Raw genomic sequence first — 16,915 nt, 5'->3', positions numbered from 1 at the left:
GTCCCAGGCACACCCTCCCCTTCTCCCACCCTGTCCCCCGCCTCGCTACAGCTCCCAGCCACCATTTGGGGTCAAAACCCTAAAGCCTTGGGGGTACACCCACAACCATTGCCCCCTCCCCACTGCTGAGGTCAGCGATGCCATGCAGGGCACCCAGCAGAGGAGGGCTGGGAACAGCCAGGTTTTGGGCTGGGAGATGTTGTTGCCTGATGGTAGCCTCAGGAGGGGGGATGGGGGCGCTGCAGGGGTCCCCTGGAGCCATCAGAAGTCCTTGAGGTGGCTGTAGAGCTCTCTCTTGCTGCGCTCGCCCGCCCAGGTGCGGCTCTTCAGGCAGAACTTGCACGGGTCCTCCCTGAAGTCCTCGTGGTGCATGGGACGATAGCCCTGGGGCTCGCAGTGTGTCTGGGCACCCACAGCCCCATCAGCATCCGCAGTGCAGCCCCCAGCCCTCCACCCACCCATGGGCAAAGCCAGCAACCCCAGGACCCCACAGCATGGTCCCCTGCCCCTCAAGGTACCATCCTCATGGAGGATGCTCAGAGCCAGACCCCTCCTTGCCCCCTGCGGGCACAGTTTGGGGAGGGAAGAGGGTGTTTGCCCCCCCATTCCCAGCCCTTGCTCTCCTGCCAGGGATCCCCTCCCACACAGGGGGCAAAGGTGGGGGCTCACCTAGTACTGAGGGAAGAACTCCCGATAGCCCCCCCTCCTTCAAGACGTAGAGCTCGGGGCAGTGGATGTGGGGGTACTTGTTACAGGCTCCGTCCTTCTCCCTGACGAACTGGCACCTGCAGGACAGGAGGAGGTGATGGGAAGGGGCCGCGGCAGGGATTGTCACCAAGCCAGGATCTGGCTGTGGCCAGGAGTCCGGCGGACCCCAGTGTCTACTCACACCCCCCTACTCACATCCTGGGCCCCCTCTGGGCAGAGAACTCGCAGTGGAAGTTGACGATCACCCTCTTGCTGGCATCGAGAGGCATGATGGGCTTCTTCAGCAGGTACTCCTCCACATCCTGCTCCATCGGCAGGTTGGTGGCACCCTGAGGAGGGAGAGGAGGCACCTTCATCCTCTGCTGCCTCCCATTTAATCCAGAGGTCCCCAGTGTGCTGTCCCCAGCCTCCCCCCACCAGCATCACCCCATCTACTGGGGCACCATCACCCTTCCTCCTTCCAGGTAGGGCTCAGCACCTTCGGGGAGGCTCAGCATCTTTGGAGGGGCTCAGTCCCTCTGAGGTTTGATGGGTTTGAGTTTCCCCCACCCCGCAGGAGCCCCCCACCCTGTCCCCAAGCCCCGAGGGGCACAGCAGCAGTTCCTGTGGCCTCCCTCATACTCGTAGGGGTATCTGTGGGGGGAGCCCGTTACCGAGGGGTTGGATGTGGTGGGGGGTGAGGCAGGCAGCCCCATGGCGGGGTTCGGGGAGAGGCTGCTGCTCCGTTACTGTTTTGGGGGAAATGTACTTCAGGTCCTGGTGCTTCCCCTGCACCGTCTGCAGGAGGTAAGCCTGGAGGAGAGGTGGGTGCTGGGTCAGGGTCCGTCCCGGGGACATCTCTCTCCCAGGGCAGGGGCTGTCACCCGCTCTCCTCGACCTTGAGGTCTGCTCCCCCGAGGGAGCCCTGGCCGTGGCACGGCGCTGGCACTAGGGGGGCACCGATCGGGCTCTTACGTGCCACGGGGCCTGCAGGCTGGGCAGTCCCGCCCCCAAGCCCGGGCCACCAGCGGGGTTTGGGCTCCTGCACCGGCACAGCACCCCCAGGCTTCCAGCATCCCCGTGGCCCCGCCTTGGAGAAGCCCCCGACGAGGTCCTGGTCGTCACTGCCGCGCAGGCTCCCATCTCCTGGCGGCAGAGGGACGCGGAGCGCTGCGGCCGCGCGTCCTGCGGAGACCCGACCAGCAGCACCGCGCGGCGTTAGCGGCGGCTCCGGCAGGGCCGCGCCGGGCCCCCGCACCGGCACCGCCCCCCGAGGCCTTCCCCGCCCCCGCCGCGCCCCTGCCGCTCGGTTCGAGCGGGGCGTCCCTGTCCCGCCCGGCGCGCGCCTCCCGCCGCCCCTGTTTGTATTCGAAAATAACGGGGCGCGGCGCGAGCCGATGGGGCGGCCCCGGCCGCGGGGGGGGGGCGGGGACGTGGCTGGGGGGCACGGCCCCAAGTAGGGGGTACGGCCCGGGGGGGACATACGGGGGGACGCATGGACCGGGGGGGGGGACATGGAGGGAGACACATCTTGGGGGGGGGGACGTGGCTGGGGGGGGCACAGCCCAAAGTGGGGGCAAGGCACAGGGGGGGCACAGCCAGGGGGGAGGCACAGCTGGGTGGGGGGACATTACTCAAATTGAGTGAGGGGCATGGCTGGGGGTTAAATGACCGGGGGGGGAGTTACTGGGGGCATGGAGTGCACACGGCTGCGGGGACATGGAGTGGGACATGGAGGGGGTATTGCCGGGGGGGACATGGAGGGGTGCACAGGTTAAGGGGGGGTGGAGGGGTGCATAGCTGGGGGGCACAGGGGGAACATGGCTGGGGTACATGGAGGGGTGCATGGCTGGGGACATGGGGGGGACGTGGCTAGGGGGCAGGGAGAGATGCATGGCTGGGGGGCACGTGGAAGGGGATATGGCTGGGGGTGGGGGGTGCAGAAGGGTGCCTGGCTGGGGTACATGGAGGAGTGCATGGCCGGGGGTGCACATGGTTGGGGGACTGCCCGTTTCCCAAACATAATTCCGTTATCACCTGGCCTCCAGGGCATTGGATCCTGGAGCTCATCGTTGCCTCCTTGTTTGCAGTTGGTGTCCTCGTCCAGATAATAAGATCCATTAGCTGCAATGAAAGCCTTAGAAATGTGATCATATTCCTCTGTAAATCTGACAGATTTACAGGAATTATCCCCCATGGCAAGGGCTGGCCAGCTGCTTGGAGGATGGGTATGCAGGCCCTTACACTAGTAAGATTGCGCATTTTTCCAAATCCTTGGGTCAAAGCCAAAATTAAATTCTTCTCACCCTGCTCTGTGCATAGTACTCCTAATTGGTTCAAACAGACTATTAATGTCATTATTGAGATTTTCCAGTATATTTTAGATTTGCTGGTCCTACTTGTTTGACTTCCCATTCTGGGGCTGCAGCTGGCTTTATCCTACTGTAGTGGATCCAGGTTTTGATCCTGGAGACTTTCACTGCTGTTTGTGTTGTGAGCAGGACTTGGTAAGGCCCCTTCCACTTTTCCTTCAAAGGTTCATCATTCCAGGTTCGAACGTAGATCCAATCCCAGGGCTAAAAATTAGGCACCTGGACATCCAAGGTGACGGGTGCAGTCAATGTGATGTACCTGTGTAAAGAGGAGAGAACTTTTCCCAAAGATATGACATAATCTTTTAAAGATTTTTCCCCAATAACGTGCCTCCCCAATTCCAGTTATAATTTGATAGGGCCTCCCGTATAAAATTTCATAAGGACTCAACTTCTCTTTGGAACTTGGTCTGATTGTGATTCATTCTTTCGACCTTTCCACTTGTAAATGCTATCTTATTTTAAAAAATTGTAAACCTCTTGTACTATTTACACTACAAAATAAGGACCCCTATCCGATGATATTCCCTCTGGAATCCCAAATCTATGAATTATTTCTCTTATCATCATTTTATTACTTCTCTAGTTTTGTTGGTTCCACACGGGAAAGCTTCAGACCGTCCTGAAAAGGTATTGTTATTACCAAAAGTTACTTATATCCATTACTTGTAGGGAATTCAGAAAAATCAATCTGCCAGTATTCCCCGGGCAGATATCCCCGTTTTACCTCTCCAGGTGGAGGGTTTTTTTGTATTGTTGGGTTATTTTTACAACAAATTTGACATTGTCTAACAATTCCTTCTGTGTGCTGCTGCATTCTGGGTCAAATTCCATATCTCAACAGCCAAAACTAACGTATCTGTCTCTTATAATTGGAGCTGTAACTATACATTGTCCATTGGGTGTGACCCACCCACCATTCATTTTTCTTATCACGATTCAAAAGTTTAGCTAATTCTTTTTTTTTAATTGTATCTCAGAGCTTTTGATTTTATTTTTACGTCCAGAATTAGAGCACCAACTATTTTACTAAAGGATACTCTTTTATTACTTCATTGGCTCTTTCATTTCCTTTAATCACGTCGGTCTGTTACAGCCAATTCCTTGGGTAAAGAACCTGCTGTGAATAATTTCAAAATTTCTACTCCATGTTTTACAGGAGTTCCTTGAGAGGACAGCAGTCCTCATTTCTTCCATATGGCTCCGTGAGCATGTATAACTCCAAAGACACACTTAGAATCAGCGTAGATTTTGTTTTCCAGAGCTCTTGTGACAGCAGTAATTTTGCTTTCTGTGCAGTAGTAGTTATCGGAAGAGGGTGCGCCTCCACCTCTTCTCTCAGAGTTACTGCTGCATATCCAGCTGTTTTTTCTTCCCCCAAACAAAGCTACTGCTGTCCGTATCCTTCAGGGGAACATCTTTCAAATCTGGCAGGTAACAAGGTTGCTGGATTGAAAGTAGAAGATGTTTTTAGTGTCACATCATCTCGTTCAACTAACACAGTGTGATATTGAATGTTCTGCTTAGGGATAGTCAATGATGTCCTTCTTATTCCAGTACTGCATGTGGAATGAATACAGTGATCTTCCGTCCCATAGTTAATTTTGAGCTTAAAAGTTTGGTCAAATTTGGCAGTCTTAAGGCAGGAGCCTTCATTAAAGTCTTTTGATACCATCAGAGCCTTTCCGGCACTCTGGTGTCCACTCCAGGGCTTCTCCTGGCCTTTTTATGGTTTCATACAAAGATTTGGCCATCAGTCCAAAATCGATATCCACAATCTGCACCATCCTTAAAAAAAAAATATCTCCTTAATTCTCTCTTTGACTCATGGGGGAGGGGTGGGGGGTGTGGAGGGGCAGAAGTACAGAAGTACAACATACCGCCTCCTTTCATTCAGTTCCCAGCTTTTCTCCTTGGGAAACAGTCTTTTGTATCACTGGTGCCTTTTTCTTAAACACCCGCTACCCCGCCAGTCCCAGAAAATTAGTCAACTGGTAGTTGCTTCTTTACGCTGTGGTTCTGTATCTGTTCCTGGAAGTATGTCATCCACACATTGTAGAAGATTCATAGCAGAATTCTTACCTTGCCAGTGTTCCAGCTCTTTAGCCAATACATGACCGAACACGGTAGGACTATTCTGGAATCCTTGCGACAGCACCGTCCGACAAAGCTGCGTTTTCCGCCCGGTGGATGGGCTTTCCCATTCAAAGCAAACAACTGTTGACTTTCTGTCTCCACAGGTAGACAGAAGAAAGTGTCCTTTAGCACTTAACACAACAAACAGATGTTACTTTCAGAAACCTCAGACAATAACGTGTACGGATTTGGTTCTGCAGCGTGTACATCAAGTACGGTTTGATTAAGGGCTCTTAAATCCTGCACCAGCCGGTACTCCTGAGGTCGGGGCTTCTTCGCTGGCAGTGTTGGGGCACTATATTCAGAGAGACGTTCTCGCAGGAGTTCATCTTTCATCTCACAGCCTTTCTTACCGCTCTGGCACCAGGTTTCAGTCCCACTTTCACAGGCCCTGCAGCCTTTGCCTTCCCGGCTACTGTAGGAATAACAGCATTCAGAATTTCTTCGGGTACCTCAAGATTCTCAGCTTCTTTTCCTGTAACAGGCACAGCTGGGCATTCCAAGCATTATATTGTGGGATATGAAGTTGAATCAAATTATTAGGAAAAGTTATTTGTGCTCCCAATTTGTTTAATCAAGCCCGACCCATGAGAGGTATTGGACATTCAGGCGTATAGAAAACCTTATTCCCAATTTTGCATTCCATTGGTCGTAAAAAAAAAGGTTTGCCTCAGGCTTTCCCATGACCCCAACAACTGGGACAGAGAATTTACCTGAAGGTCCCTTACAACCAGTCACTACTGAGTAGGTTTCCCCAGTATCAATATTTTCATTCCTCAGCTGTACTGGAACCAGGGGATCCGCTGGAGAGGCTTTTAAATTCCCCCCGGTCCCCCTTCCTGAGTCATAATTTCCCATCGTCAGTAAATCTGCCTCAGGCGTTCGACCCCCCTTTTTTGCGTGATCTTATTCCGCACGTCTCCCCGTCTCTGTCAGGGAGCAACCATCAACTTCAAATCATATTTTCAGTTTTTCGTTTCCCCTTTCCTTTTCTAATGCCAATACCAGAAGGTCCTGTGGAACATCTCCACAATCCCTCTGCTGCTCTGTTAATGTGAGGAACAAACGCACATACGGGACCTCATCTCACGTCCCTCCTGGCCTACAAAACAGCATTAACTGTAAAAGAACATTGTATGTCACAGTGCCACTTTTCGGCCTCTTTTCCTGGCTCTTCAGAATATACCATAGCCACCAATGATTACAATATGCTATTATTTTTTTGTTTAGAGGATCTCCCCCGAGATTGTTCCAATGCTTCAGAATGCATCCTAAGGGAGATTTCTGTAAAATCCCCCCTTCCCCCAAATGCTTATTTTCCATTACAAGATAAAAGCAGGAACAGGGAAATAACAAATACAAGGAATGTAACACACACAGCCAGCACAAGGAACACAAACTGGTTGAAGTGGGAGTAAACACAAAACACAGGGTATAAAAACAGAGTACAATGGGAGTTAGTGGATCCCCTCCAAGATTTTTCCAGTGCCTTAGGATACAATGTAAGAGACACTTTTTCAAAATTCCACTCTCTGATGAAGATCCCAAACCCATTTTCACAATTTTACAAAACCAAATTACGCTTCCAGTAACAGAGTCTCAAGTGTCAGATTCCAGGTCAATACCAGTCAATTCCACTGTACCTTAAATTTTCCGATCTTGGGGGACTCAAACCCCCTCCTGTGGATTTACGTGCGTTTGACGCCCATCAGGCCACGCGCTACCAAAAAGCTGCAGCAAACCACACGCCACACCTCCTGATTAATAACCCCTGTCATGTTCTTATACTCTGGGTGTCCCCATAGGAGTGTATAGAACTTCCAGTCTCCACAAACCTGGAGCTCCAAATAGAACCCTTCTCCTGCGGGACTCACGTCGCGACTTCCGGAGGGCTTCCCACCCGGAAAGCAATGCCTTATGGTATATTAATAGACCCAGAGACTGTGCGCCCAGGCTTACCCCGCCGTGACCGCCCCAACCTCCTCGTCCACCTGAAGCACCTGACAAGCACCAACAAGGCGAAGCTGGCGGCCAGCCTGGAGGTGAACAGTTGCCCACCCAACTGCTTCCAGCAGCTGCTGGGCACATCACTGCCTCGGGATCTGTTGTTGCAGCCCTTGATGCTCAGCCAGGCTGGTTAGCCTGGTGAGGTGGGGCAGTCCATGAGGGGCCATGGTGGGCTGGAGAAGCACTGGGTGGTACGGGGGAATTGGCACTCCTCTGAGGGAGGAGGGTTGCCTGTCCTTGCTGGTGGCCACTCAGTTCACCTGCTGTAGGCAAACGGTTGTTCATGCAGGCAGATCTGCTGCCAGTAAGCGTGGACAAGGTGGTTCACGTGTGTTTGGGTCTGCCTGTAGGCTGCAGTACGGTCCCTGTTGTGTCCTACACTAAGCACACCCTCGCCCCATCTCTGTGGAGCTGGCACAGCTTGACCAGATGAACGTTACTCCTCCATGCCTGTCGGTAGGGATGCTTAATAAGCTCTCATTAAATCTCCGTGAAATGGTGGGTCATGTGAAGTGACAACTAGAGCACCCTGTCAGTTTAGTGCAAAGGAGAAAAGATCTGGTAAGATTTCTGTCAGTTATCTCCTGAAAAAGAATTATGAGTTAGATAGTTTTTAAAGAGAACTGAATGAGCAGGTGAGGGCTAAATAGAAAATAATATTGTTGAAAAGCCGCACAACATGTTCTCTTTCTTTCTAACCTTCATTGAGAGGATCTGAGATTTCCAAGGCAAGTCTGAGCTCTCGGAGCCTTATTCCACAAGTTCCATAGAAGCTTGAGAGCATTGTAGCTGATGCTGTGTAAGGCAGATGGGAATATCTTGTTTCGCAATGCTCAGTCTGATTGGACTGGGGGCTGCTACCAGGAGAGCAGTCCCACTTCCCATTCCCTTGGTCGCGTGTTAACCATCATCTTCTTGCAGCTGATAACAGCAACCGTGTTGGTTCAGCACAGTGAATCTGAGGAGAAGACTTGGGTGGCCTTTTTGTGGCTGGCTTTCAGACCAGGGTGATGCACCAAGCAGGTGCAGAGCTGTAAGGCTTGGTGTGGGAGAAGCAGCAGGACTGTGCAACCAGGAGAAGGGGAGAAACAGTTGGCAATACTGCTTCCTGCAGCACCAGCCTGCTCTTAGAGCAGAGTGGGATATCCTGATACTTATTCCTGGTTGCTGCTTCAGACTAGCAACTGTCATTTAGTTTTCTAAATTGGTGTTTTCTATGATGCCTGTGGAACTACACCTGTAGCACCAAGACAACAAAACGAAGCATTTGAGAAGGGACGGGACTTATTTCAATACCGAGGCCAGGAAGCACTGGAATTGGTATCGGCATTGTTAAGACTAAGATGAGTCATTACAGACTTCTCCAGTGCAGTCTGGGATGACTGATGTCAGGCAGGCCAACAGCAGAGTAAAGACGAAGAAAGAGACAGCCTTTTAGGGTTTTTGGCCTCTTCTTGGGTGCAGGTTTAGAGAGCTTTTGCTCTGGGAGTCTCAGTTTCTAGAAAGATGGAAAGAACAAGGACAACATCGAGTTTGATGTGCAGTTGAGTTCTGACAGGCTGACAATCTACTGTGCGTGCTGTACTGACTATTCAGGGGCATGTCTTTGCTGTAACGTGAGGTAATTTGATACATAAAAGATATTTTTGTTTTCAAAGCGCCAGTCTGTTCCAAATGTCTTGCAACATGTAATTCCGTGTTAAACATCCAGGAGCGATTCCTGTAAAGCAACTGGTGCTTCGTAACTTGGCATCCTGTGGTGTCTTCTTGATAGGTTAAAACTAGATAATCTTAATTCCCCTGTCCAAAGGTAAAATATAAACAAAGGAATTCTCGTACCTCTTTTCATTCTCTGTTTCTATATGGTAAAAATACTAAACAGGAAATAAACAGTCCTATACATTAACTCTTACTATATTGCCAGGGCCAGGTGATATTTATTTAATGACTTTTAATGATGTAATATGAACTTGAAGAACCATGACTATAAGTTACCCATTTCTGGAATGAGTTCCCATCAGAAGGTTAAAGAGGTAAATGTGAGGCTATTTTTTTAAAAATTCCTTTAGAGTGAGAATTGGGAAGTACAGATCTGAGAAAGCCTGGCTTCTAGATAAACCCTATGGATGGAAACTATCCTGAATCTTACAATTAGCGTGGAATTGTAAGTACTGTGGAAAAGTCACAAACACAGTAGTTCTCTTCGGAATTCGATGAGGACAGACGTTCTCGGTGTTGTTGTCAGTGTTTCAACAAAGTCACCAAAAGCTCTAACAGAAATGGAGCTGTTACAGAGTAAGAGCAACTACCATTTCATGAAAGAGTAACTGATCCAGAGAGGAAACTAAGAGAAAAATAAAAGGAATATCTAGGAAAGAACAAAATGGCAGAATTTGGGATATTTTGGTCTGAAACGAACTTGTTGAGCTGACTAGAAAAGAGCTGCCTTTGAATTATTTTTTTTGACAAATTCAATGACTTGTTGTAAAGCAGAGTTCTTCTCGGTTGCTTCCAGGCTTTGCGGCTTCCCCAGCTCTTCCAAACAAGCTGCCCGTCCGACACGGCGCTGTCTGACAGAGCTCACCTACACGGTCCGGGCCGTCACCGCTGTCCTGCCACCCGATCGACGGCCTGAAGCTGCTGCCAGGTCCCTGCCAACATGCAGCAACTCCACACCTTCAGCGCAGCCCTCGCCAGCCTGCTATCCAACAGGTAGGAAAAAATCTCTGCACGTGCTTTTCAAAAAGATATTTAAAAGTCATACTTATAAACATTTTTCTACAATGCTCTGTCATGTGTATATCTCAAGTGAGAATTAGATGGAAAGTGTAAAGTCTAAAAGGAAGAAAGACCTTGAAAGCAAAAAGATTTTCTGTTTGCTATTCCTGTCCTTCCTCCAGAGTTTGAGCGTCCCCTGGTGACTTTCCAGACAGCCTCTGCTGAGGTTAAAGGGGGAGGAGAAAAACATTTGTCCACAGCTGGTCATTGTCAGGCTAACGTTGATATTGTTTTTAATTAAGCAAAACCAGGACAATGACACCAAAGCACTGAGAATTGTCGAAGAGTAGCATACTGGGCCTTGGTCTCATGTTTTTCCAGGTTATGTTTTTAAAGTCAAAGATTGGTCAAAAGTATTGTGTAGAGTATTTCATTCTGCTCATACTATATTTTCATATCGTATTTTTTTTTCTTGGTTAGCTTCTTAATGTTGTATTCTTTTTATGCACTGAAGACTAGACAGCACAAAAGTCTTGACTCATTCCTTGTGTCTAAAATGTTTTTGCTAAAATTTTCAGTCTCACCTAAGTGTTTTTGTTCAGAAGAGAAGTTGAAGCAAATTATTGTTCTTTTCCTACCCTTACCTTGAATTGGAAAAAATCACGTGATAGATTATTTTTTGACAGGTGGTGATGTGTTTGTTTTTTTTTTTTAATTTCCCTAAAACTTCTGAAACTCAGAATATAGTGACTCTTTCCTTGAAGTAACTAAAGCTCAGTTATTCTGTTCTTCTGTATTTTTAATATATGTGCACATATATTAGAATAAATATTTTTTAAAACAAAGAAATTGATCTTCAAATCACCTGGGAGCTAGTAATGCATCTCTGGAATTTAGTTTCCTGTGTGCTTTTTGAAATGTTTAATCAAAGCAAGCGATGGAACTCGGCACAGCAAACACAAACCCTGGCAGTCTGATAACTGCGTGTGAATTCCTGCAGCGTCGCTGCCGTGTTCCCCACCCGCCCACGCGGACCCTCTGGCTGCCTGTGCCCGCCCTGCAGCTCCCACCTGCGCCCACGGCAGCGTTTGCCAGGTGAGTGTCGCGTACGGAAATCACGGGGCAGCGGAGGAGACTCTATGAATGAGCTGTAGGTTTATGGACTTGCAGAGCGAAGGATGTACGACCTTATTGGCATCACGGAGACATGGTGGGACAACTCCTATGACTGGAGTGTCAACATGGAGGGGTATAAGCTTTTTAGAAAGGACAGGAAGGGGAGATGAGGAGGAGGTGTTGCTCTCTACGTCAGCAACCGGCTGGAGTGCGTGGAGCTTCGCCTGGGGTCGGAGGAGGAGCTGACAGAGAGCTTATGGGTCAAGATTAGAGGACGGGGACGGATAGGGGATGTTACGGTAGGGGTCTGTTACAGGCCACCTGGCCAGGAGGACAGAGCAGATGAGGCGCTTTATAGCCAGATAGGAGCAGCCTCGCGGTCATAAGCCCTGGTCCTTATGGGGGACTTCAACCACCCTGACATCTGTTGGAGAGACAATACGGCAGGGCACGGGCAGTCTAGGAGGCTCCTGGAATGCGTGGACGACAACTTCCTCCCGCAGGTGATAGAGGAGCCGACAAGGAGGGGAGCCATGCTTGACCTTGTGCTCACCAACAGGGAGGGACTGATGGGCAATGTGAAACTTAGGGACAGCCTTGGCTGCAGTGACCACGACACGGTGGAGTTCAAGATCCACGGGGCAGCAAGGAAACCATTCAGCAAGCTCTGTACCCTAGACTTCAAGAAGGCAGACTTCGGCCTCTTCAAGGACCTGATGGGCAAAGTGCCGTGGGAGGCGGCCCTGGAGGGACAAGGGGCCCAGGAAAGTTGGTCCACATTCAAGGAGCACCTCCTCCAAGCTCAGCAGAGGTGCATCCTGACAAAGAACAAGTCGGGCAAAAAGACCAGGAAGCCCGCATGGATGAGCAAGGAGCTCCTGGACCAACTGAAAATGAAGAGGTTAGCCTACAGAGGGTGGAAGCGGAGACAGATAGCCTGGGAGGAATACAGAGAAGCTGTACGAGTGACCAGGGATCAGGTGAGGAAGGCTAAAGCCCTGAAGGAATTGAATTTGGCAAGGGATATAAAAAGCAATAAGAAATGCTTCTATAGGTATGTAGGGGACAAAAGGAAGTCCAAAGAGAATGTAGGCCCCCTCCGGAAGGATACTGGTGCTCTGGTTACCCGGGACATAGAGAAGGCTGAGGTACTCGATGAATTTTTTGCCTCAGTCTTCACTGATAAAGCCTCTTGTCTTACTGCCCAAGCTGTGGAAAGAACTAGCAGGGACTGTGAGGATGAACCACTGCCCACTGTACTTGAAGAGCAGGTTCAGGAACATCTGAGGAACTTGAAGGTGCACAAGTCCATGGGACCTGATGAGATTCATCCGCGGGTCCTGAAGGAACTGGCGGATGAAGTTGCCAAGCCACTGGCCATTGTATTTGAGAAGTCATGGTGGTCTGGCGAGGTCCCCGATGACTGGAAGAGAGGGAACATAACCCCCATATTTAAAAAGGGGAACAAGGAGGACCCGGGCAACTACAGGCCGGTCAGCCTCACCTCTGTGCCTGGCAAGGTCATGGAGCAGATTCTCCTGGGAACCATGCTAAGGCACATGGAGAGCAAGGAGGTGGTGGGTGACAGCCAACATGGCTTCACCAAAGGCAGATCGTGCCTGACCAACTTGGTGGCCTTTTATGATGGGGTGACAGCATCGGTGGACAAGGGTCGACCAATGGATATCATCTACCTGGACTTGTGCAAAGCTTTTGACACTGTCCCGCACGACATTCTTCTCTCTAAACTAGAGAGGCATGGGTTTGATGGATGGACCACTCGGTGGATAAGTAATTGGCTCAATGGCCGCACTCAGAGAGTAGTGGTCAACGGCTCGATGTCCAGGTGGAGACCGGTCACGAGTGGCGTCCCTCAGGGGTCCGTGTTGGGCCCGGCCCTCTTCAACATCTTTGTCGGTGACGTGGACAGTGGCATGGAGTGCACCCTCAGCAAGTTCGCCGATGACACCAAGCTGTGTGGCGCCGTCGACACGCTGGAAGGGAGGGATGCCATCCAGAGGGACCTCGACAGGCTGGAGAAGTGGGCCTGTGTCAACCTCATGAAGTTCAACCAGGCCAAATGCAAGGTCCTACATCTGGGTCGTGGCAATCCCAGGCACAAATACAGACTGGGTGGTGAATGGATCAAGAGCAGCCCTGAGGAGAAGGACTTGGGAGTACTGGTGGACGAGAAGCTCAATATGAGCCGGCAATGTGCTCTTGAGGCCCAGAAGGCCAACTGCATCCTGGGCTGCATCAAGAGGAGCGTGGCCAGCAGGTCGAGGGAGGTGATTCTCCCCCTCTACTCTGCCCTCGTGAGACCTCACCTGGAGTACTGCGTCCAGTTCTGGAGCCCCCAACATAAGAAGGACATGGACCAGTTGGAGAGGGTCCAGAGGAGGGCCACGAAGATGATAAGAGGGCTGGAGCACCTTTCCTATGAGGACAGGCTGAAAGAGTTGGGGCTGTTCAGCCTGGAGAAGAGGAGGCTCCGGGGTGACCTTATAGCAGTCTTCCAGTACCTCAAGGGGGCCTACAGGAAAGATGGGGAGAGGCTGTTCAGGAGGGCCAGTTGTGATAGGACAAGGGGTAATGGTTTTAAAATAGAGGGAGGTAGATTCAGGTTGGATATTAGGAAGAAATTTTTTACCATGAGAGTTGTGGAACACTGGAACAGGTTGCCCAGAGAGGTGGTGGATGCTCCATCCCTGGAGACATTCAAGGCTAGGTTGGACGAGGCCCTGAGCAACCTGATCTAGTTGGAGATATCCCCGTTCCTTGCAGGGGGGTTGGACTAGACGACCTTTGAAGGTCCCTTCCAGCCCTAACCATTCTATGATTCTATGATTCTATATAGAACTTTTTAAAAATTAACTTCTGAGATCTTGTCAATAAAACATTAAAATCAACTACGAAGACATTTAGCACAAAAATACTTTAAACTGGATGCAACAAACAATTCTGTCTCACAATGCAACAAACAATTCTGTCTCCTGTCCAGAAGGGCCACTAAAGCTCATCCTTGCACAAGGAGTCTAATACAATTTCTCCTACCAAAGTCCTCAGCAGTGATACCTGACAGGCAATATCACAAACTCTGCAGGTGTAAGGAAATTTAGAAAAGAGCACTTCCAGAATGGAGATAAAATAAATTAACAATGGGATGCTGTGGCCACACAAGCTGTTAGTGTAGTCACCGCTGCAGAAAGAGTGGCAGCAAAGACAAGCTGGGGTGACCTTCATCAGCAAGTCCTGTGCTCTGAGGCCCCTCAAACTCTCCAGAAGCAAGCTGCCATGCTTCAGCGAACAGCTCAACACGAGTCTTCATCATCGCGCATAAGATGGAAAAAAGTTTTTCCACAGGAAAAGGGCACAGGCTAGCTTCTACTGGAAACCATCAGGAATACAGTACATAGCTGAATTCAGCTGGAGGGAAGAGGACACTAAGTCAGTAGCTGCGGAGAAGGGATTTGGAGAAGTACTGAGACGACTCAATAGGAGTTAGCTGCAGGAAGTCTCGTTTATTGCGCAGTTCTTATTGCTTATATAGACAGTATTTGCCAATAATCCTGAGACCACACCTTTTCTACACCGTTATTGGATGATACATATGCTTGTCATATTTAACAGCTTATTTCAAACAGACACCCGCCCAGCGAAGCTCTGCTCTAAGCAAACACTACTCCCTTATCATACTGCATAGTTTTCTTATCCTTAACTTCAAGAGCATTCTGCCCTTGAGGCCTAACTTTAGAGCTCCAGTCCTTATTTACACAGGGTTTTCTTCGTGCAGTCTCTTCAAGGATCTGCACTCCGACAAATGTCCATCTCTCTCCCTTTAGTTCCCACAGCCGTAGCACTCCCTCTCCCCAGGTCCACAGGCAACTTGCCCCTTTGGCCCCCAGTTCCCACAGTTAAGGTCCTCCCTCTTCCCAGAGACTTGGGCCATGTCCTTTCTTCTCTTCCAAGTCCTGGGTCATGTCCTTCCTTGACCCCAGTTCCCAGAACTGTATCCCATTCTCCACCCCTAGTTCCCACAGCCATTGATTGACAAGTCCGGACAGATCAGAGGTGTGATGTCGATCGGTTGTGATGATAGGTTAACTAGTCCGGGTGGAGCAGAGATGTGATTGTTGGTTCACAAGCCCTGATAGCCCGTCTGGGACTCAGCAATAAAAAGACAGTCGAGTCAGGGCATGTGGACCTTCCCAAGCTCATTGGCTGCTCCAAGATGTAGACCTGTCTGCCAATAGGAAGTAGTGAATGATTTCCTTGTTTTGCTTTGCTTGCATGAGCAACTTTTGCTTTACATATTAAACTATCTTTATCTCAACCCATGAGTTTTCTCACTTTTACTCTTCCGATTCCCTCCTCCATCCCACCAGTGGGGAGTGAGAGAGCAGCTGTGTGGTGCTTGGTTGTTGGCTGGTGTCCAAACATGACAGCAGGTGCTCAGCCACCTCCAGGAAAGCAGGGCTCCAACACCCATAACAGTTACTTGGGAAGACAAACGCCGTAACACAGAACGGGGTGTTCCCCCCTTCCTTCTTCTTCCCCAGCTTTATATGTTGAGCATGACATCATATGATATGGAATATCCCCTGGGTCAGCTGTCCCAGCTGTGTCCCCTCCCTACTTTTTGTGCACCCCCAGCCTTCTCGCTGGTGGGGTGAGAGGCAGAAAAGGCCTTGACTCTGTGTGAGCACTGCTCAGCAGTAACGAAAACATCCCTGTGTTATCAACACTGTTTCCAGCCCAAATCCAAAACACAGCCCCATATCAGCTACTATGAAGAAAGTTAACTATTCCAGGCAAAACCAGCACACCCTTCATCCCCGCCATGTCCCTACCCTGTACATGTGGGTCTTTGTGCAGCTGGAAACACCCAAAGAGCTGAAAAAAGTTCAGTGATACATTAAAATCATTAGCGATGAAAGATAAAGCTTCTTAGGGTATCACTTCCAAGCCGATGGAAAAGCTATCCTGCTCACTTGGCCTCGTTTGCCACATTCCCAAGGAGGGACATAAGCTGTGCAGTGCCTCGCTTCACAGACTCACTGAGCCTCCTCAGACACAGCAGCCCTCTCTTCCACTGCACTGACATCCAAACCCACGTTTTTCCAATACTAATGACTTGCCTCTTCTTTGGAGTTGGGAATGGGTTTCTTATTAGACAGAGGATCCTTGCCCTCACACTCTCCAGCCCACCCCAAGTCCAGACATTAGAGTAACATGCCACAGACCTCTAAAATGGGGACCCCAGTTGTAGGCTTACCCACAGGCATTAAAAAAATTAGGACATATCACGTGGCAAATCACCCAGGCAGCAGACCATCAGTTTAAGCCATGGTTGAAGGAGTTTTACGTAGCTGAGTCTGGTGAACTGTAGGAATCAGGGCATGGTCCATACTTGGTTCTGCAGAGAGACACCTGGGGAAACCTTGCCCAGGGTCTTCTTGCTTGTCCTGTGCACTGGCTGGTCCAGCTGGGGGATGGCCAACCACCCATGCTTGTGTATCTGCACATTTACAGATTCTGAGCATGGGTTTCTGGTGGCCAGCACCCTGACCCTCAGGTCCCTTGCACCCTACATGGCTTTGCTGTGCTGGGCATCAAGATCTCCAGTCCTACTGAGCAGCTGGTCCATTCTGAGGTTCCCTAGGTGTTCAAAAACACAGGCTTGGAATGGAGACCACAGTCGCACAGAAGAAATGTGATTTAATAAGAGTATAGGGCAGACTGCAGTGATGAAACAAGACATTCAGGCAGGTGAGCACGCCTACCACTGCTTACATGCCACCGAATTCTCTTCTGCCTCTTCTTTCTCTTTTCCCATGCTTGTTCCTCCCCTGATCCCTCTCTTTCCCTTTCCTATGTCT

At 50.0% G+C, this 16,915-nt stretch overlaps 1 protein-coding gene across 1 annotated transcript; it reads right to left on the bottom strand.

The window, feature by feature from the left end:
* Window positions 1-261: 261 nt before the first annotated feature.
* Window positions 262-5,174, bottom strand: LOC147527698 (M-phase inducer phosphatase 2-like). The gene is given in 9 exon segments (XM_086621871.1): window positions 262-402; window positions 670-705; window positions 707-785; window positions 904-1,039; window positions 1,310-1,366; window positions 1,431-1,500; window positions 1,778-1,827; window positions 1,830-1,872; window positions 5,142-5,174. Coding segments are annotated over 9 exon segments (645 nt in total).
* Between the last annotated feature and the right edge of the window lie 11,741 nt (window positions 5,175-16,915).

The sequence above is a fragment of the Tauraco erythrolophus genome, chromosome 16 (assembly GCF_009769465.1).
Source record: "Tauraco erythrolophus isolate bTauEry1 chromosome 16, bTauEry1.pri, whole genome shotgun sequence".
Lineage (NCBI taxonomy): Eukaryota > Metazoa > Chordata > Aves > Musophagiformes > Musophagidae > Tauraco > Tauraco erythrolophus.
This window is presented reverse-complemented; position numbering and strand designations above follow the sequence as displayed.